At 41.9% G+C, this 24,313-nt stretch overlaps 1 protein-coding gene across 1 annotated transcript in view; it reads left to right on the top strand.

Annotated features, from left to right (window-relative positions):
- The window catches only part of LOC130851835 (probable maltase-glucoamylase 2), a 92,023-nt gene that overhangs the window by 41,407 nt on the left and 26,303 nt on the right, over positions 1 to 24,313 (top strand). Inside the window, exons 21-37 of the mRNA XM_057732546.1 lie at positions 334 to 422; positions 1,217 to 1,266; positions 4,064 to 4,231; positions 5,700 to 5,855; positions 7,034 to 7,171; positions 7,226 to 7,315; positions 8,918 to 9,072; positions 10,155 to 10,323; positions 10,594 to 10,690; positions 11,198 to 11,310; positions 11,773 to 11,898; positions 13,120 to 13,248; positions 14,529 to 14,636; positions 16,436 to 16,498; positions 17,309 to 17,443; positions 19,015 to 19,099; positions 20,446 to 20,584. Of these exons, the coding sequence (XP_057588529.1) occupies positions 334 to 422; positions 1,217 to 1,266; positions 4,064 to 4,231; positions 5,700 to 5,855; positions 7,034 to 7,171; positions 7,226 to 7,315; positions 8,918 to 9,072; positions 10,155 to 10,323; positions 10,594 to 10,690; positions 11,198 to 11,310; positions 11,773 to 11,898; positions 13,120 to 13,248; positions 14,529 to 14,636; positions 16,436 to 16,498; positions 17,309 to 17,443; positions 19,015 to 19,099; positions 20,446 to 20,584 (2,010 nt within the window). The remainder of the gene's footprint in view (positions 1 to 333; positions 423 to 1,216; positions 1,267 to 4,063; positions 4,232 to 5,699; positions 5,856 to 7,033; positions 7,172 to 7,225; positions 7,316 to 8,917; positions 9,073 to 10,154; positions 10,324 to 10,593; positions 10,691 to 11,197; positions 11,311 to 11,772; positions 11,899 to 13,119; positions 13,249 to 14,528; positions 14,637 to 16,435; positions 16,499 to 17,308; positions 17,444 to 19,014; positions 19,100 to 20,445; positions 20,585 to 24,313) is intronic.

The raw sequence follows: 24,313 nt of genomic DNA, 5'->3' as shown, positions 1-24,313 counted from the left end.
AGAGGGTCAAATGAAATACAGAAATGATTGAACGTACATAGGACACTTGGAAGAGTGCCTGCCGCTTGGTAAGCACCCAGTAATTGCTAACCGTTAGTATTATCACAAACCCAGGTTTCAGCAGGGACTGCCGCCTCTACGGTTCTTCTTATGCTGGTTCACTACTAACCTCTGCTGTCTCCCCACACCCTGCTGCCGTGTGTGCAGTGTCAATATCTACTCAGTATCTGGGATTGACTCTGAGATTGTCTATCCCTGGGGCATGAAGCGGGCTGGTTTAACATCGTCCTAGCTCTTCTTCATTCTCTGAAACTGAGAATTGCTCTTTCACAGTCGGAAGAATTCCCTGGGACTGATCATTGCCTTGGACTATAAGAGAGAAGCAAAGGGAGAGCTGTACTGGGATGATGGTGTCTCTAAAGGTACACTTCCTGACAGTGCCATCAAGGCAGTTCTCAGTGAAAATTAGTCTTCACAGGCTGCCTAGTACAGCACTAACCCTATTATCACCAATGCTTGTTTCTGTAGCTTAGAATCAATTTATTCTTAAAGTACAGTTAGACAAGCACATGCATTAAAATAGACTTCAAATGAGCAACTTGTATGTTATAGACTCTATCAAAGCAAAAGACATTATTGGATTTAGTTTAGTTTATTCTTTTCTCCAGGTGTCATTATTAATGCCAAACAACACATTTTATTAATAGATTTGTAAAAACCTGCCTTGGTTGCTATCGAGGGGCAAGAATCTAATTTGTGCAGTGTGTATTTCCACTGTAAGAGTTCCATATAAGTACCTCACATAAGCTTCTGGTCTCATTGTATAAAATTCCTGCCCTACATAGAATTAGCATTTATTAGTAGTATTGGCTATTTATTATTGTGCTGCGTGCAGGGCATATAAAGATGAATAAGACACAGGCATTGCCCTTGAGCAAGTCCTGGTCCTGCAAGATAGAGGGCATGTGGATGACTACAAGTGAAAGTCAGAATGTTTTAAATGCTAACAAAATGGTACCATAAGTGCCATGGGTTTCAGAGGAGGGAGCAGTTGCTGGGGGTTGAAGGGGTCCAGGAAACCTCTGTGGAGATTTGCGCAAACAGGTAGAACTTGGTAAGCAGAACCAGGTGGCAGAGGCATTCCCAGTAAAAGAATAGTAGGCCCAGCTGCTCTGCTTCCTGTAGTAACTGACCCTCCTCCATCCTTCTCTTTTAGATGCTGTAACTGAAAAGAATTATACTCTGTATGAGTTTTCTGTCACCTCGGTAAGTACTGCTTTTGAGGAACCACAGGGCACGTCCTTTTCTGTGACTGCTTTTTGAGTTTTGGGCTTGCTGTAGATGCTTGGTCTTGTGGACGAGGGGTGGTGCCTCACTGCCATGGTCCCAGAAAGGGGATTAAAGTTAAAATGAAAGTTTTTAACCTGTGTTGGAAACATAAGCCTATAGAAAATCAGTATGAGTTTGGTGAAGAACTCGTTTTCCTGAAAAAAAAATCATTGCCTTTGAGTTTTATATGATAAGTCTGGACTTCCAAGGTGTGTCCTTATTTAAGGGGGTGCAAGTGGGTGGGGGGTGTACGTAGGGGGTGATGAGGTATGCTGTGCTTTTTTGAGGTTCTTCCGTAGTGGCCTTCCTTTCCAGCTCCTAAAGCTTGGCCTTGGGCACAGGTACTAAGTGGTGGCTTTGAGAGGTTGGGAGGCACAGTACATCACTTGCTCCATCTCCGCTTCCCAAGGGGACCAAGAGGAAGAATGGCAGCCAGGTGGAAGAATTCTAAGTTGGTTTTCTTAGAAGTCTGATTGTGCATGGGGAGAGCTTTCTTGTGTGGGGCTCTCTCTCCCTTATTTCTCCTTTCTTTTAATTTCATATTGCTTTTAAATGATACGTTTTAGGTTGACATAATTATAGAGCCCTATGCAGTTGTAAGAAGTAATACAGAAGTCCCTTATACTCTTTACCCAGTTTCCCCTAATCAGAACATCTTAGAAAACTATAGTACAATTTTACAGCAAGAATATTGACATCAATACTATCAAGATATAGTGTATTTCAATCACCGCAAAGATCCCTCCTGTTGTCCAGTCTACTTGCCTCCACCCCCCACCTCTTCCTTAGCGCCTGGAAACCAATCATTTGTTCTCCATTTCTATAATTTTGTCCTTTCAAGAATGTTATGTAAATGTAATCATACAGCATGCAGCCTTGGGGATTGGCTTTTTCCACTCAGCATGATTCCTTCAAAATTCATCCAGGTTGTTGCATATCAAAAGTCTGTTCCTTTTTATCGCTGAGTAGCTTTCCAAGATATAAATGTCCACTTTTTGTTTAACTAGTCACTTAATAAGGGCATCCGGGCTCTTTCCAGTCATGAGCTATCACAAATAAAGCTGCTATGAACATTCACAGACAGGTCTTTATGTGAACATAAGTTTTCAGTTGTCTGGGATAAATGCCCAAGAGTGCAGTTGCTGGGTATTATACAATTGCATGTTCAATATTATAAGAAACTGCCGAACTCTTTTTCGGAATGGCTGTACCATTTTACATTTTTATCAACAATATAAGAGTGACCCAGTTTCTCTGCATCATGACCAGCATTGGATGTTGTCACATTAAAAAAAATTAGCCGTTCTGATAAAGCTGTTGCGATATTTCACTGTGGTTTCAATTTGTATTTCTCTGGTGCTTAATGATGTTGACCGTCTTTTCATGTACCTTTTCATTTGCCAACTGTATATATTCTCTTAGGCAGAATGTCTATTCAGTTCTTTTGCCCATTTTCTAATTGGATTGTTTGGCTTATTTTTCTGTTCGGTTCTGAGGGTTCTCTATGTATTTTAGAAACCAGTCCCTTCTTGGATATATGCTTTGTAAATATTTTTTTCAGTCTATGGGCTGCTCTTTTCATCCAGTGAGCACAGTCGTTCCAGAGCAAAAGTTTTTAATTTCGATGGGTCTAGTTTATCATCTTTTCTGTGTATGGGTCATGCTTTTTGGTGTCTGGTATAAGAACTCTTTATAGCTCTTCAATATTTTCTCCTAGTTTTTTCCTACAATTTTTATAGTCTTACCATTTGCCTTTATGTTGAGTTATTTAAACTTTTTTAAAAAAAATTTTTATTTTTGGCCATGTCACAGAGCTTGTAGGATCTTTAGTTCCCCATTCAGGGATTGAACCTGGGCCACTGCAGTGGAAGCACCAAGTCCTAACCACTGGATCGCCAGGGAGGAATTAATTTTCCTCTAAGATGTGAGGTCTAGGTTGAATTTCATGTTTTGCCTGTGGATGTCCAATGGCTCCAGCACCATCTGTTGAAAGGGCTGTCCTTTCTCCATTGCAGTGCTCTTGCAAAAAATCAGCTGGGCATATATCTGTGGGATGCCTAATATTTTTAAGCATCAAAGTGTCCCTTTTTTTCTTCGGTTTTCAGTTCTACCTTCTTTGTCAAAGCTCAACTTTGTCACTTTTGAGCTCTGGTTTGCTGAATATGTTATCTAACTTATCTGGGCTTCAGTTTCCTCATCTGAAGAATGGGGACCATTACAGCTTCAACTTCATGGTTTGCTGTGAGAATTGAATGAGATTAGGAGTGTAAAATGCTTACTTAGCACAGTGCCTGGCACACGGTAAGCATTCTACACATTTCAGCTATCGTCAGTATCCTTAAAAGAATAGCTATTTGGGCACTCTTTTGTGTGTATGTGTGTGTCTATACCTTTGTGTGCGCATAGGTCTCTATGTGTACATGTGTCTTTCTATTTGCTTTGTGAGTACCCATCTTGTCTGCTGAAAATGCCATGATGTCAGGAACATATTTTCTGAGTTATAGAACCAATAAATAACCAGTAAACCAAAGCAAGCACATAATATTACTAAAACATTACTAAAAGACTGTTGAGTCTCTCTTGAAAATTTCCTTGGGGACCGTCATCTGGCACCATTTAGAACCTCAGAGGCAAAGGATCTCTTAGGATCTCAGACAGAAAGACACTGAGTGGTATTTGGGCACAATTACGATGTGATTTACCTGGTCTCTAAACTGACTATTTTTTCCCCCAGAACCGTCTGCAGGCAAAGATCATAAATAGTAATTATATGGACCCCGACAACCTCACATTTACAGATATCATCATCTTGGGAATGGACAAGGAACCTACTAACTTCACTGTCTTCTTTGATGATACTGCCACCCCCATTTCAAACGCCGTCTACACTCCTTCAACAAAGGTGGGATATTGTTCCCTCCCGTGGTGCCCTTGCCGACAGCCCTGGCCTGAGCTTCTGACAGCCAGCTCCCCCTTGCTCTGCCGACTCTGGGCCGTCACAGAGACAACTGGCTTGCTGGGGAATCACAGGGAGGATGCAGGAGGAGAAAGGTGTGTGTGCGCTCGAGATGAGCCCTGGGGCTTTGTTTGCGTTAGACTCTGAGGCGTTGGGAACCTGGAAGAAGACAGTTCTTCTCTGGGCAAATTTAAAAGTAGGCATGCTGACTCCAGGGGTGATATAGAGGAAACATGATTCAGTACAGTGGCCTAGTTCTAGAGAGTATTGACACCTGCGTTCTCTCATTTAAGTTAAAGACTTTGTTTGAGACACAGTTGCTCTTTTTCCTTAGTGTTCTAAGCTGTTTTTATACCATCACAGAAAATGAGAGTTTAATATAGCATAAGGGGTAGTCTGGTTTTGCCCTTAGGGAATGATTCCTTTACATGATAACCTGTGACAGACGATTCCAATTGTTAGTTAATATTTCAAGCGCTGGGAAAGTCACTCTTCCTTAGGGCAGCCCCCTTCGACTTTGACAGCACATACAGCACAGGACAAGAGCTGGGTTTCTAGGGCCAGGCAGAATGGGGTTCTGATCCTCGCTCCACTGTGCTCTAGCTGTGAGACCTTGGGCGAAGCATGAAACCTCTCTGAACCTCGGGGTTCTGTTTTGTCACATGGAGACAGCCATATTCTTCACAGCAGAGGACTGTTTTATAGGATTCATAAAGAGGATGCATATAAAGTGATTATCATGGTGCTTGAGCCATAGAGATGCCTAGTAAAGTTTCACTCTTGTTATTACTGCAGTTGTTACTAAAATGTAAGAGCACCAAAGTATAAGATTTTACAGACCCTTGGTGTGTTAACCTGCGCTGCCAGGGCTGTTCCGTCTGTGTAGACCTCAGGATAAAGAGTCCTTGTCACATCTGGCTATCTGGGATTGGGAGGAGGGCTGTTTAAACCAAAACTGACACTGTTTGCAAATTCTTCGCTGGATTAAATCAAGATTTCTCTGTTTTGTGCAACCAAAGCAAAACACAGAGATAAACTGGATGCTGCGGTCGATGCATGTAAATTGCCGTCCATAACCTTAAAAAAAAAAAGCATAAGCGCACCATATCCAGGAAATGCCAGCCCTGCCTGTGCTCTGTGTTCCTTAACAGGATCAAAGCTCTTTCCGTTCAATATTCCACAGTGACGCCGTGAGGTGAGAAAGGGCAGGAATAAGCCAGATTCATTTTCCTGACAGGCAGGTCAAAAGCCCAGAGGAGAAAAAAATAATATCAGAAACACCTCACGTCAAAGTGGCATTGGACAAAGGGCTAGCTCCCCCGCTCCTGACTTCCAGACCATCAGGAAAGGACATCATGCAGACAGCTACACGTCGCCTCAGGTGTCATCGTTGGCCTCCTTTCTCTTTCCTCAGGCAGTGAGCATCACAGGTCTCCAGGGACTGGTCCTGGGACAGAACTTCTCCATTGAGTGGAGATTTTTGGTCAGTGACGAGCAGAAGTTCAACTGCTACCCCGAGGACCCTACTGTCTCCGAGGAGAGTTGCAGGCAGCGGGGTTGTCTTTGGGAGGTAAGGACCAGGAACAGGTTACTACAGTGAGCAGGAAGTGGTAAAAAGTGTCCCACAAGCTATCAGGCACCTAGGAGACACTTTCCAAACATTGATGGGTTGAACGGTAACCATTTTCCCGGAAGCAAGTGATGCTATGCTAACCCATCAATTATTTTGTTGATTCCATGTGATAGGCGGTCAGTGTTGCATCCAGATACCCTGAATCACGAGAAACTCATTGGCTCTCTCTTTCCTCCAACCACAGCATTTAAAAACCCTACTTTTTTTTTTTTTAACATAGCAATAATGCATTGGGAATGCATTGAATATTTTAAGGGATTTTTTTTTTTTTTTTTTTTTTTTTTTATCTATTGGAGAGTCCAAGCAGAAAGGTAAGGTAAGACTGTTTCTCTCCATTTGAGAAAGAGAGAATGAAGGCCAGAGAAAATAAGTGATTTCCTCAAGATCACAGTAAGGGGCGGTAAGGACACAGGGAACAGAGCCCTGCCTTTAGGACCCGGTCTCCAGACAGGCCTCCTGCTGCCACTTCACCACTCACCCATTAGAGGAGGCCCGTGTGTGTGTGTGTGTGTGTGTGTGTGTGTGTGTGTGTGTTTAAATGGATGTATCCATTTGCTAGCGCTGCCATAACTAAGTACCACAAACTGGGGGACTTAGAACAACAGACATTTTTCTCAGAGTTCTGGGAGCTGGAAGTCTGAGATCAAGCTGTCAACAGAGTTGGTGCCTTCTGGGGGCTGTGAGGGAAAATCAATTTTGTGTCCCGCTCCTGGTTTCTGGTGGTTTGCTGGCAATCTTTTGTGTTTCTTGGTTTATAAAAACATCATCCTGATCTCGGCCTTCATCTTCACATGGTGTTCTCCTCGGGTGCATGTCTGTCTCTGTGTCTAAATTTCCCCTTTTACGAAGGACACCAGTCATATTGGATTAGCCCTATCCTGAAGATCTCATTCAACTTGATCATCTGCAAAGATCCTATTTCCAGATAAGGTACCAGGTACCTTATTTACAGGTACCAGGGGTTAGGACTTACCATCTCTTTTGGGGAACGCAATTCAACTCATAACAACTCATGACAACTAAGAGACTTAGCCCGCATTAACCACCTTCTGTAGTAATTAGAGCCTCAGAGTGTGATGTCAGAGGCTGGCTGAGAAGTCCTCCTCTTGTTCCAGCCCACAGCTGTTCCTGGCGTGCCTACCTGTTTCTACGACACCATCCCTAATTATGCCGGCAGTAATATTCAGTACCTGCCTACGGGCATCACCATGGACCTCACCCACCTGACAGCCCCTGAATCAGCACGAGCTGCTGTACCACCACCATCATCACGGGGCAAGCTACCCTCACCTGCAGCAGCAGCGGAGGCCGCCGCTGCCTCTGATACTCTCTCTGCAGCCATCAGCTTTCTCCGCCTGAGCGTGATCTACCACACAGAAAACATGCTGCAGTTCAAGGTAATCCCATGTTGCAGATTCTGAGCCTCCATGGATGGCGTTCTTAAATTATAGCTCCATGCAGATGGAAGACATTGAAACATCTTTTAGTCTGAATACTTCATTTTACTAGTGGTGCTGATGAGGTCCAGAGAGGTGAAGGTCAGAAAGTTAGGAGAGAATAGAGCTGGGATGTGACCTTAGATCCACCAGGGTGGTGAATTTCCTATAATGATGAGTACTCTAAGTCATGAACATCCTCAAAGAGTCATCCTTTCGCCGTGAGAAAAGTGTGTCTGCTTTGTGGTAAGTCATGTAAGTGGCAACAACCCACTTCTGACATCAGAGTTATTTCTCTAGCTGTGGTTCTTAAACTTTAGCACGCAGCAGAATCACCTGCAGATTTTGTTAAAAGATTGCTGGGCTTGACCCCAGTTTCCAGCCTAAGGATTTGTACTGCTAGCAAGTTTCCAGGTGCTGCTATGCTGTAAGTGAAGGGGCCACACTTTGAGACCCACTGCTGTGCTCTAATAGAAATACAGTGTGAACCGCATATGTTTTCTAAGAGCCATATTTTTTAAAATGTATTTGAAAAAAATCAAGTGAAATTAATGTTAGTAGCATTTTATCTAGCCAGTATACTAAAATATTATCATTTCACCATGTAATCCAAATACAACTTAATCATACTAAATCTTCAAAATTTGCTGTGTATTTTGCACTTATAGTGAGTCTCAGTTCATACAACACCTTCAAATGCTTAATGGCAACAGGTTGGGGTGGGTACCACCTTGGACAACTCAGCTCTAGAGGTTGCTTTTCACACTGTAGTGTTTAATGAATCACCCTGGGGATCTTGTGAAAATGAAGATTCAGATCCAGAAGGTCTGGGGTGAGGCTGAGAGTCCGCAGCCCTAACAAGCTCCCAGAAGATCCTGTTTAACACTGTGAAACATCGTGCAAGCTGCTTTTGTTCTGAGAAACACAATTTTGAGAAGCAAGGCTTTAGACAAAACTTGTCTTAAGTGTAATATGTGGACCAATAATATGATGAGGAAGAGGATGCTTGCTCATCCTGGTAATACTCCCTGGCCTCCAGTAACACTTCTCACTTCTCTCAGTTTTCTCACACGTCAAACCTGTGAGGTAGGTAGGAACAAGTGGTAAGTACAAAAGAGCAATCTTAAGGTTGGAAAAACTGCACAACATCTGGAAGTTCCACCACTAAGATCTTACAGACCACATGAAAATTCCATTCTCTAATTTCTAATATAAACACACATGCTGACGCATAATCTTAAGCACTTATATACACATACATGTTCCCATACCACACACTCATAGACACACACACATACATTCTATCCATGAGATTCCATACCCTTAAATCACAAATTTTTTAGAGGTAGTGACTTTGCTGGCTTTGAATAGGTCTTACTGAGGCATTTGGGGAGTTCAGGCTCTGTATTGGGCCCAGCCTCACACCTGTTTGTTTCAGGATATTTGATGCCTCCTGATATGATTCAGACTGGCCAGAAAACAAGGGAACTGAATTGTATGAGCTGACACGAGGGATCGTAGGTGTGAGATTCCATGAGAAAGTTTCCTTCTCTCTTCTGGCAGATCTATGACCCCACTAATAAAAGGTACGAGGTCCCAGTGCCTCTGAACACCCCTCCCTCTCCAGTTGGTTCCCCTGAAAACCGTCTGTATGATGTCAAGATTCAGAGCAATCCTTTCGGGATCCAGATTCGACGAAAAAGCTCCAGCACTGTGATGTAAGCACTTTTTATTTGGTATTACTTAGAGTGGTTCTAGATCTAATTACAGTGGCTCTCATTAATGCAAGTGAAATATTAATCTTAGAGACTCTACATAAATATGTTAAACAGAGAGTGTATCTATTGGCCCTACTTCAATAAGGATTTTGTTTTCTATTAGTCCTTAACGAGAAAAATTAATCAAGCAAACGTTTAAAAAAAAAACGAATTAAGTGATGCTTGCTTTTAGGGAAAGGAAAATACATTTGCAAGTTGCTCTTGTTAAATAGAACAGGAAACTATATTTAATAAATACAACAGATAACCTATGATAGAAATCAGTTCTACATACCCTCATTAAGAAGTAATAACAGAGTCCGGAGAGAAGGGCAAACGTTTCTGAGGAGAGTGCAATGTCTTCTTACAGTCTTTGCATCTACTGAGACTTTAGACTCGAAGCCTTTTCACAATGTTAAGCACAAAAGGAGCTGTCATCTCTCATCCCTTATCCTGCTGCTGAGTGGAATGGAGTTAAGGTCTGGATTTTGCCTGGGGCTGAAGTTCCCCATCCGTGTAGAAACTGTCACCTGTGTGTGCATGTGTGCAGCCGTGTGCAGCTCTCTCTGACTGGATGTCTGACTTTCTGTCTGTTACCTTCTTTAGTAAGAAGTTCTTTGGTCAATCCAGAAAAGTCATTCTAAGAGTTGCATATTTCCTATTGGAAAATCTGCTTCTACCTTATCCATTTATTTATACATTTATTCAAGCCCATATGGCAGGCAAAGAGGAACAGAAATACAGAGATGGGGAGACGTGGTCCTTGTCCTCAAGGAGACCATGACCCAGTAAAGGAGGTCTCAGGCTTGTAAAGGAGGTCTCAGGCTTGCAAAAGAGAAAGAACAAATAAAAATGGAAACACAGAACCTTGGCAGTGAGTTATGGCCATTGCTATGACCTGGGCCATCTCACAGTATTTGAACGTGGAACCAGATGTGCCATCACTCAGGAGGCTTCTGAATCAACTTGACAGCCCCATGTAGCCTGTGTTTTCACTGGCCTGTGCCCAGCTCTGAACCGAGGTCTGCCCTTGTGTGTTGCAGTTGGGACTCCCAGCTCCCCAGCTTCACCTTCAACGACATGTTCCTTTCCATCTCCACGCGCCTCCCCTCCCAGTACCTCTATGGCTTTGGGGAAACTGAGCACACAGCCTTTCGAAGAGACTTGAATTGGAACACGTGGGGGATGTTTGCCCGAGATGAACCCCCGGGGGTAAGGGCAGAGGGTGTGGGATCTGTGTGTGCCTCCGTCCACCCACACTGCGTATACTTCGTGTTTCATCTTCCCACACTCCACTTGGATGGTCACATTCTGCTTCTAGACAAGTGGGCCAATCCTCGGGCTTCTTTGTTTCTTATCTGTTTATGTCACAGAGAAGACTAGACACAGCTTATCAATTTGTTGAGTTTGTTTCTCAATCCCTGTCTCTTTTCCACCTTTGTCTTTTAACTTCCTGCCCCTCCCCCCCACGACGCTCCCCAGTACAAGAAGAATTCCTATGGGGTCCACCCCTACTACATGGCGCTGGAGGAGGACGGCAGTGCCCATGGAGTGCTCCTGCTGAACAGCAACGCCATGGGTAAGACAGAGGCCCATTCCCTGTGTACCACCATAAACAGCTGTGACCCCTTGTTCCGGGATCGGGAATATCAATGAAAGGAAGTTGAGGGCAATGAAAATGGGATAAAGAAACTGACCTACCATTCATTTATGTATTCAAGTTTTACTCAGAGTGCTAGGCCAGGTATTAGGGGTACAATTTTCACTAAACATGGTCCCTTCGCTTGTATGACCTTATTTTACTATGACACTTTAGCTCTCTTTCACAGAATGATATCAGATGTTGAGACTGAGATTATATTTGAGCTACCTGAAAATCCATCACTGAGTCCACTGCATGAGAAAGGACTTTCTAGAGGAGGTGGGCATTAAAGTAAGAGAGTGAAAATAGCAAATTTTAGGGCAGATTCCCTCTCTAGGTGATTTACAGTTCCAAGGATGCTCCTCACCTTCTATCTTTTTTTTTCTCTTCTTCTTCTTTTTTTTCTCTTCTTCTTCTTCTTTTTTTTTTTTTTTTTTTTTACAGATGTGGCATTCCAGCCCACTCCTGCCCTGACATACCGCACCACAGGAGGGATTTTGGACTTTTATGTGGTTTTGGGGCCAACCCCTGAGCTTGTAACTCAGCAATACACTGAGGTTGGAAATTATTCTATCCATTGATAAATCGTCCAATATTTGTTGGGTATTGCCATGTGTTTAGCACTGAGAAAGGCCTTTTTTTTCCTTAAGGCTCTTGGGTGTCCCTTATTGCTCTCTTTTCTGAAAGTCAGGATTTAGTGTTTAGGGGCTATAAAGGCATCTTGATAGCCCATATTTCTCTTAACTATTTGCTAAATAGCCTTTCTAAGAATCTGTAATCAATAACAATCACTGAGTTCTCAGGTTTCCTAGAGTGAATGCTCTAGGATATAGGGAGACTTTCTATCATTCTGTATCTCTTGATTATTCCATATTTATTTGCCTTTCTTATCTTTCTTGAGTGAGGGCCCTTAGGTCAGACAGTACTCCAAAGAAGAGCTCAAATTGCTTCAAGCATAAGCTAATCATCTTCTCTTCCCAAAGAAGTCTACTTAGATCCATTTTTCTTTTTTATTTTAGTTGATTGGTCGGCCAGCAATGATTCCCTACTGGGCCTTGGGATTCCAGCTGAGTCGCTATGGATACCAGAATGATACTGAAATCTCCAATTTGTATGATGCAATGAGAGCAGCTCAGATTCCCTACGTATGAAACCCTTACACAGTCTGTGGTTTAATTAGTTGTGGGAATTTGTGGCTGGTTATAGATGGAAAAATCTTCATAGAAATTACAGATGACTACTTCAATATAAAGAAAATGTAGCTGTGGAGCTAGGTACCATGGCTTTTTAAATTTATTTCATGCTATCCTTTTAAATCAAGTGTTCAACATTGATGGTTGCATAAATCCTTCAGCAGTTTCCGGTGTGCTTGGGGGATATTTATCTGCCTCTTGTCAGGAGTATCCTGCAATAGCCATGGCTGGGCTTTAAGGCATGACTTTGGGAACTTGAAAACCATCTCAAGATTATGACCATTTTAAGAAATTGTACTGTGGCTATTCCTGGAGAGGATGGATATAAAGTGACAATATGAAGGAAAGCAGCTAAAAGCAAGCCTTCACTTTTTCTTAAACATGCACATGCACGTAAGCATATCCTACAGTAAAAACCTATCCCCTAGATGAGCCCCTAAAAGTGCAGTCATTTGCTGTCAACAGGCAGAATTCCATAAATAGCCTGCTCTTTCTCCTCTTATAATGATCAGTTTTTCATCATGCATTCTCTTTGCTCTCAATTCACCTCCTAAGATTTTGGAAGCTGAGAATAAAATAAAGTGTTATGATGTTCTCATCAAAGATAATTTGGAACATTCATCCAGGCTTCATTTTTCTTTTTATATACTACTATCCTAGATACTTATTAAACACAAATTAGAAAAGATAGGAAAATTAAAAGATTCAAAAATCTATCGCTCTACCTCCCTGAGACCATGACTGTTAATAATGTGTCGGTTCATCCTTCTCGAAGCTTTGGCTTTTGCACAAAGCTCTGCTCCCTCAAACAAGTTTTACCTCGAGTCTGGCTCTCTACTCTTCAACATTCAACCAGCCCTTTGTTTGATAGGCTCACCAAGTTTGAGATTTGAAGGGTGGAAAGACATAAATTGAGGGAAGGAATGGGGGGAATTCTTGTTGGAGGAGCAGAAAGAGAAGGAATGGGGGCAGGTGAGCTGGATGCAGGAATCAGAAAGCAATTTTCATCAGCATACTTGAAAAGTCAGTCCAGGGAAGTACTGAGATAAGAAATTCAGGGAGGCCTGGGCTGGGGTCAGCTAGCAGCAGGACTGGAGCCTGGCTGAGTGGTTCATGTGCCCTGAGGGGCTCCTGCTGCAGGATCCCAAGCATCTGGCTTGCTCCCTCCCACAGGACATCCAGCATGTAGACATAGATTACATGGACCGGAAGCTGGACTTCACCCTCAGCCCCAGCTTTCAAAATCTTAGCCTCGTGATTGAGCGAATGAAGAAAAATGGCATGAGATTTGTTCTCGTTCTGGTAGGTATTTAGGAAGATTAGATCCCATTTTCTGTTTCAGTGCTCACGGTTCAAAAATAGTACCATTGAGGGAAACTGGATAAAAAGTATGTAAGACCTCCCTGAACATTTTTTGCAACCTCCTGTGAATCTGATTTTTTTAAAAAAAGTATTAAAAAGCAAATAAACAAAGGAAGAAAGAACAAATGAAAATGGCTTTTAAAAGATGATTGCAGTATTTATTTTTCATAACTGAACATCATTGGTATATAATTAATTATTACTATTTTTTGGTTGAAGAACTATGGACCGAAACACTAAATACGGCAAAAAAATAAAAACAAAAATAGTCTCACTGTTTTAGGCTGTGCCTCAGAGAGAATATCTGTATCTTAGTCTCATCTTTACCTTAAGGGGTTCAAAAACCTCTTAAGTTACCATTACCATGACTCAGCAATGGCAAGAGATTATTTCTTCTTAATCTCACAAACAACTGATCTAAGATCTGGAATACCAGTTTATTATTTCATATTGGAAGCTATATCTTGGCAAACACAGAAGTAGTTACCTGCAAGTCGTCTTCCCTTCTAGCTTCCCAAAGCTACAGCATTATTTTCTGACTTCTGTTCATTCATTTATTCAAGTATTAATTAAACACTGGGCCTTTGAAAATCACTGTTCTAAAAAATGTGTGTGTATTTATAATCTAAATAAATAAGACCATGTCCTTTGTCTTATAGGGATTTTATTCTGTTGGAGGGAGACAGCCAATGAATAAACGTTAAAAAAAAGATAGTTTCAGATAGGTAGTGACAATTTCTGTGACAGCTGTAAAATAGAATACTATTATAGAGAGCAGCTGGGGGAAGTATGGAGTGGAGTTAACAGGGAAAGCCACTTTAGATGGCCAAGTTGGGCCACAGAATAGAAGAAGTTTTCATGTTCTTAAGGACTATTGCTATTACACTGTGGAAACACAATAAATTGGCTTTCTCCTCTTGAGAGTAATGTCTAATTAACCTGGTTATCTCCAGGAATTGTATTCAAACATTGGCATAGTTTTTCCTTAAGAATGTTATAGAGAAACACCAATATATTCTTTTAGCTCTCAATTATCCATGGGGTGTGTGTGTGTGTGTGTGTGTGTGTGTGTGTGTGTGTGTGTGTGTGTGTGTGTGTGTGTGGTGTGTTATATTGAGGTTTACCATTTCTTTCTGCACTGTGAATTGTTAAAAACTTGGAGAGGAATTTTCTTGGGGATGTTCTTCTCATGTTTGCTGTTCTAAACCCTTTCATTGCAGGACCCAGCCATTTCTGGCAATGAGACCCAGTATCTCACATTCACCAGAGGGCAGGAAAACAACGTGTTCATCAAATGGCCAGACAACAGTGATATTGTCTGGGGAAAGGTAAGGCTTGGGAGAAGGTGCCTATAATTAATCAGCATCACAATGTCTTGATTAAAAGCGGTTCAATATATCTTGGCAAAATATATTGGGTAATTTATAAATTACAAATGAGTAGAAATCTGTCTGATACTGATTAGCTCAATAAACATTAATAAGACCAAGGTTTCAGGTCTAATCCTGTAAAGTACTGGTAAGCTTTGTTTCATTGTCTGGAAGTTTTCCAGTGCCCCACCCCTTATGTATTCCAGCTAGTCATTTAAGAAACACAAAGGATCCCTTTGAGAATGACTCTGAAATCTGTCTCCCAGTCACCTACTCTCATCTTTGACCCAGGATGCTTAATCAATATCTAAATAAATCACTAAGTGCTATATTCTCTGTCATTCCCTTTTGTGGCCTCAGTCCTCATCCTCATTGTTCAATTGACAGCAACAAAGTTTTAAGTGAACTTCCTGACTCAGGTGACAGTAGCTCTTAGCCAGGATTCAGACTGCTCTGTAATTATCCAATGCTACTTCCTCTTGCCCTGGGTACATGCCCTGCTCACTGTGCCTTTGAATGTCTTCTCCCCAGCTTACCCAAATAATATCTGCACTTCAAGACCAACTTAAATATTCCCTCTTAGGAAGCATTCAAAGACTAGTTTCATTCTCCCTTTTCTTTCTTTTTTTTTTTTTTAAGCTCTTTATTGGAATATAATTGCTTTACACTGTTGTGCCAGTTTTTGCTGTACAACAAAGTGAATCAGCTGTATTTATATGTATATCTCTGTATCCCCTCCCTCGACTCCTTCCCACCTTCCCTATTCCAGCCCTCTAAGTCATCCCCCATCATCGAGTTGATCTTCCTGTGTTATGCAGCAGCTTCCCACTAGCTATCTATTTTACATTTGGTAGTGTATATATGTTAATGCTACTCTCTCACTTCATCCCAGCTTCCCCTTCACCCCCACCCCTGCTCCGCCTTGTCCTCAAGTCCATTCTCTACATCTGCATCTTTATTCTTGCCCTGTCACTGGGTTCATCTGTACCATTTTTTTAGATTCCATATGCATGAGTTAGCATATGGTATTTGTTTTTCTCTTTCTGGCTTACTTCGCTCTGTATGACAGACTCTTTTCTATAGTATTGCCCTTAGAGAGTATAGCATGCAGCCTAGCACTTATTTTCCATCTGTGAACTCTGAGAAAACAAGGACTATTTCTTACTTAAACTTCAGCAGATACAGATTGTAGAAGCATGCCTGGCATATAGTAAATGCTAAGTGTTTGCTGAATGAATGAATTAATGTATATAGTTAATGTCCTAATTATAGATGAAATTGGTTGATACTATGGATTTTTTAATGCTGCATATACTTGGGATCCCTAGTAAGTCATGATGCTGCTTAAAAGTATTGAGGCTAAGTTTATGGGTTGTAAATGGAAATCAATCGTATTCCTTTAGAGTCACACTTTTGTTTTTTATATGGGGAAATTTGTTAGAGGTCTATGATAGGCATATCAGTGAGAACTGAATAATCATTTGCAAGGTGATTTTACAGAGGATATGCTTAAAATGGATTTAGTTAATTACATTCAGAAATAAAAATTTGAAAATTTATGGAATGAATCGAGAGACCCCCTCCTCCCACCTATTTTCACCTCACAGAATTTCATATATTCAGACTTTACAACTTAAATAGTGCAAATATCACCCAGAATTGTATGGAGATGCATGTCATTAGAGTCTAATGTGAAACATCTCATGGTGTGTGTGCAACGCCTTTTAAAGGTTTTAATTTTTCTACTTTTTTTCTAGGTTTGGCCAGATCTGCCCAATGTGAACGTGGATGGATCCCTTGACCATGAAACTCAGGTTAAGGTATAGTTACATGCAGATTTTTGCCTACATGGCCCTAAATATCTTGATACTTATGAGTTTTATCCTGATGTTTGGTTAAATAGCTCTAAGTTGAGTGCACTTGTCAACCAGTAATTCGTTGGCAGAAAAAGATCCTCAAATGGAAAACTCAACATGCAACTGAACTGGAAATGTGCAGAAGGAAATCACAAATGAAAAACCTTCACATGAGCACCTTCAATGGGTTGTGTTTTGTTTGAACTGAATGTTGCTTGAAAAGTGATGAAGGAGAGTCTAGCATATTTTCACTGGAGAGGCTGTGAACAGATTGGGTTTTAATGAACTTGTCTACATGTAAAAGAACATGTAAGCCAGTTGAAAGGAGGAATGGCTTTGACTCAGCACTTGATGCCACATCTGCCCAGGCAGCCAGCATCCCCTCTACACTGCAATTCACGTTTCCTCGCGATTGACCCCCTTTATTTGGCCAGTGTAGAAAAAGCATCTGTGCTCTGAAGTTTGATTGTCTAGACACTGACCGTTCATTTTCTAGTTCATATGATGAAATGCCCAGTCATAAAAGGAATCCCATGTTTAAAAGGGGCTTAAGACTATCTAACCTTCTAGGAAAACAGAGAATGAAGTCACTTCCCTGATGTCTTTGTGGCCACAGTTAACTTGGTGCAGCTGTAGCCACAGACCTAAGGTTAGGGTACCCACTGAGTGGGCAGTGCCTTGCACAAATACCCACTCATCTCCCCTTCCCAGTCCCCACACTCCCCTTCCAAGACAGACTGAGACCCCACGTGAGAGCCTGTGTCACCCTTACAGCTATACAAAGCCCACGTTGCTTTCCCTGACTTCTTGCGGAATAGCACGGCTGCCTGGTGGAAGAAGGAAATAGAAGAGCTCTATGAAAACCCCCGAGAGCCAGAGAAGAGCTTGAAGTTCGATGGATTGTGGATTGTAAGTTACCCTTCGTGCTTTTTTTCAGCAATATTAGTAGTCAAAACACAGAGGCAATTCAGAGCCTAGCAAAGCAGCGAGTGAGAGCTGGAGGGGTGGAAGAGAGGGATGCTATTATAGAACTGAGGTGCTGGGCCCAGCAGGAAGAGCAGAGAGAATCGCACGTCTGCCCAGGGACGCTCTGCCTGGTGGAAGTTGGAGCCCATGGAGGTGATGCGCCACCCCTGGAGATGCTGCTGGAGGAAGAAAGAGGGACAAATACCCAGGCGTCTCTTAGTTCCCACCCTCTAACCTCTTGCCGGTGCTTCCCATTGGCCAGACCTACGCGGAGACCAGTGCTAAGGGAGACTGAGAGCCATCCTGTGATACAGGGCAGAGCCTGGGGTGGGCAGGGCATGAAGCAGAGGAAACAGATGTTCCTCTGATAAGCGCTGGTTAAGACTCCCCTGAGGAAATGGCTTCAAAGGTCTGTTCAGATGCTTGTTATGCTAGCCAGTTGGGCTTTAGAGCAGGGCTCCCTGACATGTCTCTGGGATACATGTTCATAAGCTCCTCTATTTGTGTTTTTATAGGGATGGGAAGATATTAGTGTCCCAATTCCGTCTTCCACTGTCCAGTGGCCGGAGATCCCAAGCATTTCTGGGCCAGCTCTGAAATGCTTCTCGGCTCTGGGCCAGGCTGAAAGAAGCCTGCGGTTCACCCAGACACAAATCGCTCAGCCCACTGGCAGCCCTGGGGCTGACCCTGGCCACCTAGACCTTCAGGATAGGTAGGCACAGATCAGGCACACAAAAGGGCACAGATTAACCCAAACTGTGAGGAGATGGGGGTAGCTCTGAGGAACACAGACCCCGATAGCTTTGTGATATCTGTCCCACTGGAGGGAGAGCTGTAGCTGAATAACTCAATAGCCAACAGTTCTTCCAAATACTTGCCTTTGTCTTGTTGTATGTCCTATTTAAGATCATCTAATATACAAAATTTAACTTTTCCATTGATAAGGTAGGCAGTGAACCTTCACCTCAGGAATTGTTGTTTCTTACATTTAAGTTATAAATCCCTGCAGGTATTCTTTGATTTTCAGATTTGTTTCTGAGTTACCTACAACTTTTTAGAACTGTGTCTACTGCAGAAAGTAAGAGACTCTTCCTTGTGTTGGGGCTATGCTGATATCAGAATTAGTCTAAGCTCTTGATAAGGAGTAGGTCATAGTCACCACAGGCCACAGATAAAAAGTGAGTCATCCACGCAGAGAAAAACAGAGATGGGCTTTTTGTGTGGGAAGAGGAATCAAGAGGAGATTTTCTTAGGTCGTGATTCCCGCATAATTTCAATATTTCGCCAAACAATCCTAAAAGTCCAACAATGTGAAGTAAACTAGGAGTTTAAGGCTCTTCTTAAACCAAAACAGATTCTTAGAGTCCATTTGGCTCGATGCCTGAGATTACACAGGGTCAGTGAAGCAACCAGCTGATGCGAGGTTGACTTCGTCTCGGTGAGGTCAGTGGCATCCACAGCAAGGACCATACTGCCTCTGACATGACTGAATCTTTTTTGCTGACTCATTGCAGGACATGAATGAACCATCAAACTTTGTGGATGGATCTGTCAGGGGCTGCGGCGATGACATTCTTAGTAACCCACCCTATGTGCCGTGTATGTAAAACGACGACCTCATCACATTAATTCCCTGCTCAACAGCCCGGCAGATTTTCCTCTTCTTGTCAAAGTGAAGCATGATTTTGGCAAGAAAAGACTCTTAAACCTGACATAAAATCACAAATAGAATAACCTTGAATAAGTGCAAATCAATAACTAATCAAGCATTGAAATAACGACATGATGTGGTATGCAAGAAACCAAGCCATGATGTGCATCTGATCAGAGTGTTGACTGTGAACTGATTGCTAAACTCCAAATAACCCCCTGCACAGCCCCCCACCCCCACACATACACACCGCATGCACACATCACACACCCACCACACACCCACCACCCACAGCCACACACATACAGCACACACACGTACACACACCACACACACCCTCTACATACACACACACAGCACAGACACATACACACACCACACAGACACACGCGCCACACACGCCACACACACACAGAGCACACACACACCACGCACACACAAACCACACACACACACACACACACACCTGCTCCCCACCCCAACCCCTACACACACATACTCTTTTGATTAGAGGATGGAAATCTAGTCCCTGCAGTCCTTCTGCCCATATTCACGGGTACTTCGTGAAGACATTCCCTGGTTGTCCTGTGGTACAAACAGAAATAATCATAGGACCTTGGGTTCAAAGGTGTCTTAGAATGTTGAGCTCTCTCACCTCATAGAACCTAGCGAAGGAAGTGACTCACCTTATTAAAAGCACTGTACCTCCTGTCATTTTGCACAGAAACAAAACAAAACAAAACAAAAGCGCTGTACCAGTGATTCGTGGGATGGACTCTGGAACCCAAGTTTCTGGATGTGTGGGTCGCAGTTAGGCTTCCTAGCACCTCCCTCCCTCTCCCCTCCCTCCCCCTCCCTCCCTTCCTCCCTTCCTGCTTTTTTCTCCATCTTTCCTTAATTTAATATTTGTGTACCAGGCAAGTGCTAACAAAGCAGAAAGATTTTGCAACATGAGTATCAATACAATGGCTGAAGTCAGACCTTAAGAACATTACCTTAAGAACATTACCATCTAGTGGAAGAGACGGTCAAAACAACAAAGGAGTTTATCATGTCATAACTGGGCTATGACAGCCCTCCTTAAATGTTAGTGTTGGAGCAGAAAGAAGGGTGCCTTTCTGGGCTCCATACCCTTCATTAATTAAAAAGCCCCAGGACGTTGATTTTGTGGACAAAAAATTCTTGAAATTGAAGCTGTTACTGGTAACAAGGTTGTTGATTAAAGTAGAGAAATGCCAAGATGATGAACGCGCAAACCAAGTTTTTCAAGAAGTAACTCAGCATTTCCTCCCAGGTTTGGAGTCCAGGGACAAGGGCCTGATCAGCAAGACCCTGTGCATGGAAAGCCAGCAGTTCCTGCCCGACGGCTCCCCGGTGCGGCACTACGACGTGCACAGCCTGTACGGGTGGGCCCAGGCCAGACCCACGTATGAGTGAGTGTGTTTTTCTCATTGGCAGCGAGATCATTTTCCACATTGTTACTTTTGCCATGTCATATATGTTGTGCTTGTATCTACGATGCCAGTCAAAATATCAGGCACAGTTGCCCAAGCAACCAAAATCCTTTTAAATGTATTGATCCAGTAAGTTGCTAATTTCACCTATTTAAAGGGAGCAGGTGTTGTTTATTGCTACAATGGCAAATGTATTGCAGCATGTAAATGTACTGAATTTTTTTAGGTTGTGTTTAGTATATTCATAGGTTTCTGCAGCCATCACTGCAATCAAAGTTTAGAACACTTTCATCATCCCCAGAGGAAACCCTATACCCATTAGCAGTCACTCCCCAACCTTGTCCCCACCTCTGGAGCACCAGCAGCCACTGACATGCGTCTGTCTGTGTAGTTTGCTTAATCAGGACATTTTATAAAAATAGAATCATATAATATGTGGCCTTTCATGTTCTTATTCAATTTTACTTTGTCTATTCTGCGTCTCATATTTTATATGAATTTTAGGATCAGCTTATCAGTTTCTACAAAATAGTAACAGGGATTGTGATAGGGATTGCACTGAATCCATAAAACAGTCTGGGGAGTATTGACACCTTAACAATATTGTCTTCTATTAACATGGGATGTCTTTCCATTTCTTTAGATCTCCTTCAATTTCTTTCAGCAGCATTTTATAGTTTTCAGAGAATAACCTTTTGGCCATTATTTTTCAGATATTTTCTGCCTCTTTCTCTTCCTTTTCTCCTAAGATTCCAATTATGTGTACGTTGGTACATTTGATGGTGTCCCACAGGTCTCTGGGGTTCCGTTTACTTTTCTTCATTCTTTTTTCTTTCTGTTCTTCAGACTAGATCATATCTATTGACCTATCTTCAAGTTTGCTGACTCTTTCTTCTCCTAACTCAAATCTGATGTTGAACCTGGTCCCTCTAGTGAATTTTTAAGTTTAGTTATTGTATTTTTCAACTACAGAATTTCTATTTTTTTAAAATAACTTCCATCCCCTCATTGAAATTCTCCATTTAGTGAAACATTGTCATACTTTTCATTAATTATTTACATATACTCTCCTTTAGTTCTTTGAACATATTTATAATAGCTAATTTTAAGTTCTTATCTTCTAAGTGCCTTCAGTAACATTTCTGTTGGCTGCTTTTTTTTCCTGCATATGTAGCATAATTCCATGTTCGTTTGCATGGCTTAATTTTTTGTGGTATACTGGACATTTTGGAAAATAAATTGTAACAACTCTGACATAAAATCCCTCCCTGACTCCCAGCAGATTTGCTGTTGCTGGGTTTTCATGGTCGCAATTTTTGTTGTTTTTATTGTTGTTTATTTGTTTAGGAACTTTTCTGTCTCGTAGATTCTGTATTCTCCTGCAGTGTGTGGCCACTGAGTTCTCTGATAGCCCCTCTTTCTTAGATCTTTTTTTATTTTTAAGCCTGGCTTCCTTGGCAATACTCCTGGATCAGTACTGTTCAGTGGTCAGTCAATGCTCACGCAGAACATTTCCTTCGTCAAAGCAAAACTTACACTGGGCAAAGCTGAACAGGCAAGGGAGGCATTATTAATACAATCAACAATAAGAGGGAAAGAGACCTGAGCTCAACTCCATTGAAACAAAGGTCTGGAGAGTTTTTGAGAGCTGGGTGGAGAGTTCTCAGGCCATGTATGCTTTCACTAATGGGCCTTACTCAGAGGAAAAAGTAAATTTTTCTCATCTTCCGTAAAAGAGATAGTTTTACAACTTGAAGCAAGGAGACCCCACTGAAGTTAGGCTCCTAGCCTCCTAGGGGTCTCTGGATAGGACACTGTCCTCCTTCCTGATTATATTTCAAAGGAATGGCTCCCAAGTCTGTGACAAAGATATCCAAAGGCTGGAAAACTGGGGAGGCAAGAGGCTTTTAAAAAGATTTACATCTCAAGGGGGCAGAGAAAGAATTAACAGTTACATGTATCCAAAGTTAATGCTCTAAGAAAAGGGAGGGCAGGAAGCACCCAGCTTAAAGTTTAGTCAAGCTGAGAGCAACAGTAAGGCCACCTTGAGCACCTTAAATGCCTTGCCTGTATATCTTGCCTCCATGAGAAGATGTACCTTCACACTTAGGGAAGTCCATGAGACAGCCTTACCTTTCACTTCCTCCTCACTCAGAGGTTCAAATTCAGCCAAAAGTAGGTCCTGGAACCTTCTTCTTTCATGGTTCTTTTCCGAGCATGTGCACAGCCTTGTGGCTGTTTAGTTTCTTAGAAACCCAGGAATATGTATGAGCTTTTTCAAGTTCTCCATGGTTCCAATTTTCTAGGATTTTCTTTTAAATTTCCAGCCATACTTTTCTTTGCCTCAACTGAAGCCACGGCCTGAGCACCTGTGATGTTGTTGCCAGTACATGGTTACGGTTTTGGTCATATCCTGGTTGGAATTTTTTCTCCCTACTGTGTTGAGCTCTGAGTCAAATCAAGTGGCCATAATACCCTGGAAATAGAGATTTTTCCTGGGGACTGGAAGTTAGGGGAAAAAAAGGATTCATTGTGCTCTGGGATAGTGCTTTTAACAGAGCTCCGAAAGAGGTCAAAACTGTTGGCTGCTGGCTTTTGGTGCAGTGAGCTAGGAATGGGGGTGGGGCTGGGACTAGCCCCATGTTAAAATCCCAGAGCCCTCACTATCTTGGCAAGATTTAGTAGTTTTTCTTGGATAGATAATTTTCATTTCTTTCTATGGCTGGTACATTTCAAGAGTTCTGACATGGTCCGTGACAAAGTTCTTTGCATCACTCACATCCACTCTTACTCTATATCCCTGCCTTACTTCAGGGCTTCATTACCCCTCACTGGTATGTGTGTGTGTGTCTGTGTGTGCATGCAAGCGCACACACACGCACACATGTCTGTCTATTTTTGGATTTATCTTGGTGTGAAATATTGGACGTAATCAAAATGGGATTTGTTTCCGCTACAGCTAGCTATTTTCCTGACATCACTTATTGAATAATTTATCTCTGTCTATTGATTTATGATGCTTTCTTTAGCAAATATTTGGATTACATCATATACTAGAATCTGTCAATAGATTCTCCCTTTTGTTCCATTGATTTTTTTTCTCACACATTATTTTTATTTTCTGGCTGAAGCTGCATACAGAAGACCAACCTTCCATCAAGAGAGATTTAAACATCTTTTATGTATATTTGCCCCTGTGTGCAAAATTTATCCTACTTTTTGAGGATTAGCCTAGTAGAGAGCATATTACCAAAAAGATCTATAGTCATATATACTTCTATTTGGGTCCCAGATTTGCCTTCTTGCTTTTTAAATGACTGAAAAATTATCTATCTTTTTTGAGTCTTAGTTTTCTGACAGTAAAAGGAGGCCAAGGTTGTGAGACAGTACATATGAACGTGACCAGTATAATACCTGGGAGAAAGTAATCTATATAAATATATATATAAATATCTGTCCTACATCTCACCCCACCCCTCCTCTTACCTAGAAGCAGACAGATAATCAGACTTTTTTTTTTAAAGAAGGCATCCTCATATTGTTAATCAACTATACTCTAATATAAAATAAAAATTAAAATAAATTTAAACATTAAAAGAGAAGAAGAACAGAAATCCACATTTTAGGTGATGCTCTCTCTCCAGTTGTCCTGCTGGGATGTTCACTGGGACTGAGCATCACTTTTAAGTGGTGGATGCTTTCTGGCTC

Source organism: Hippopotamus amphibius, chromosome 4, assembly GCF_030028045.1.
Source record: "Hippopotamus amphibius kiboko isolate mHipAmp2 chromosome 4, mHipAmp2.hap2, whole genome shotgun sequence".
In the NCBI taxonomy this organism is placed as follows: domain Eukaryota; kingdom Metazoa; phylum Chordata; class Mammalia; order Artiodactyla; family Hippopotamidae; genus Hippopotamus; species Hippopotamus amphibius.
Note: the sequence above shows the minus strand (reverse complement) of the source record. Positions and strands in the feature narration are given on the sequence as shown.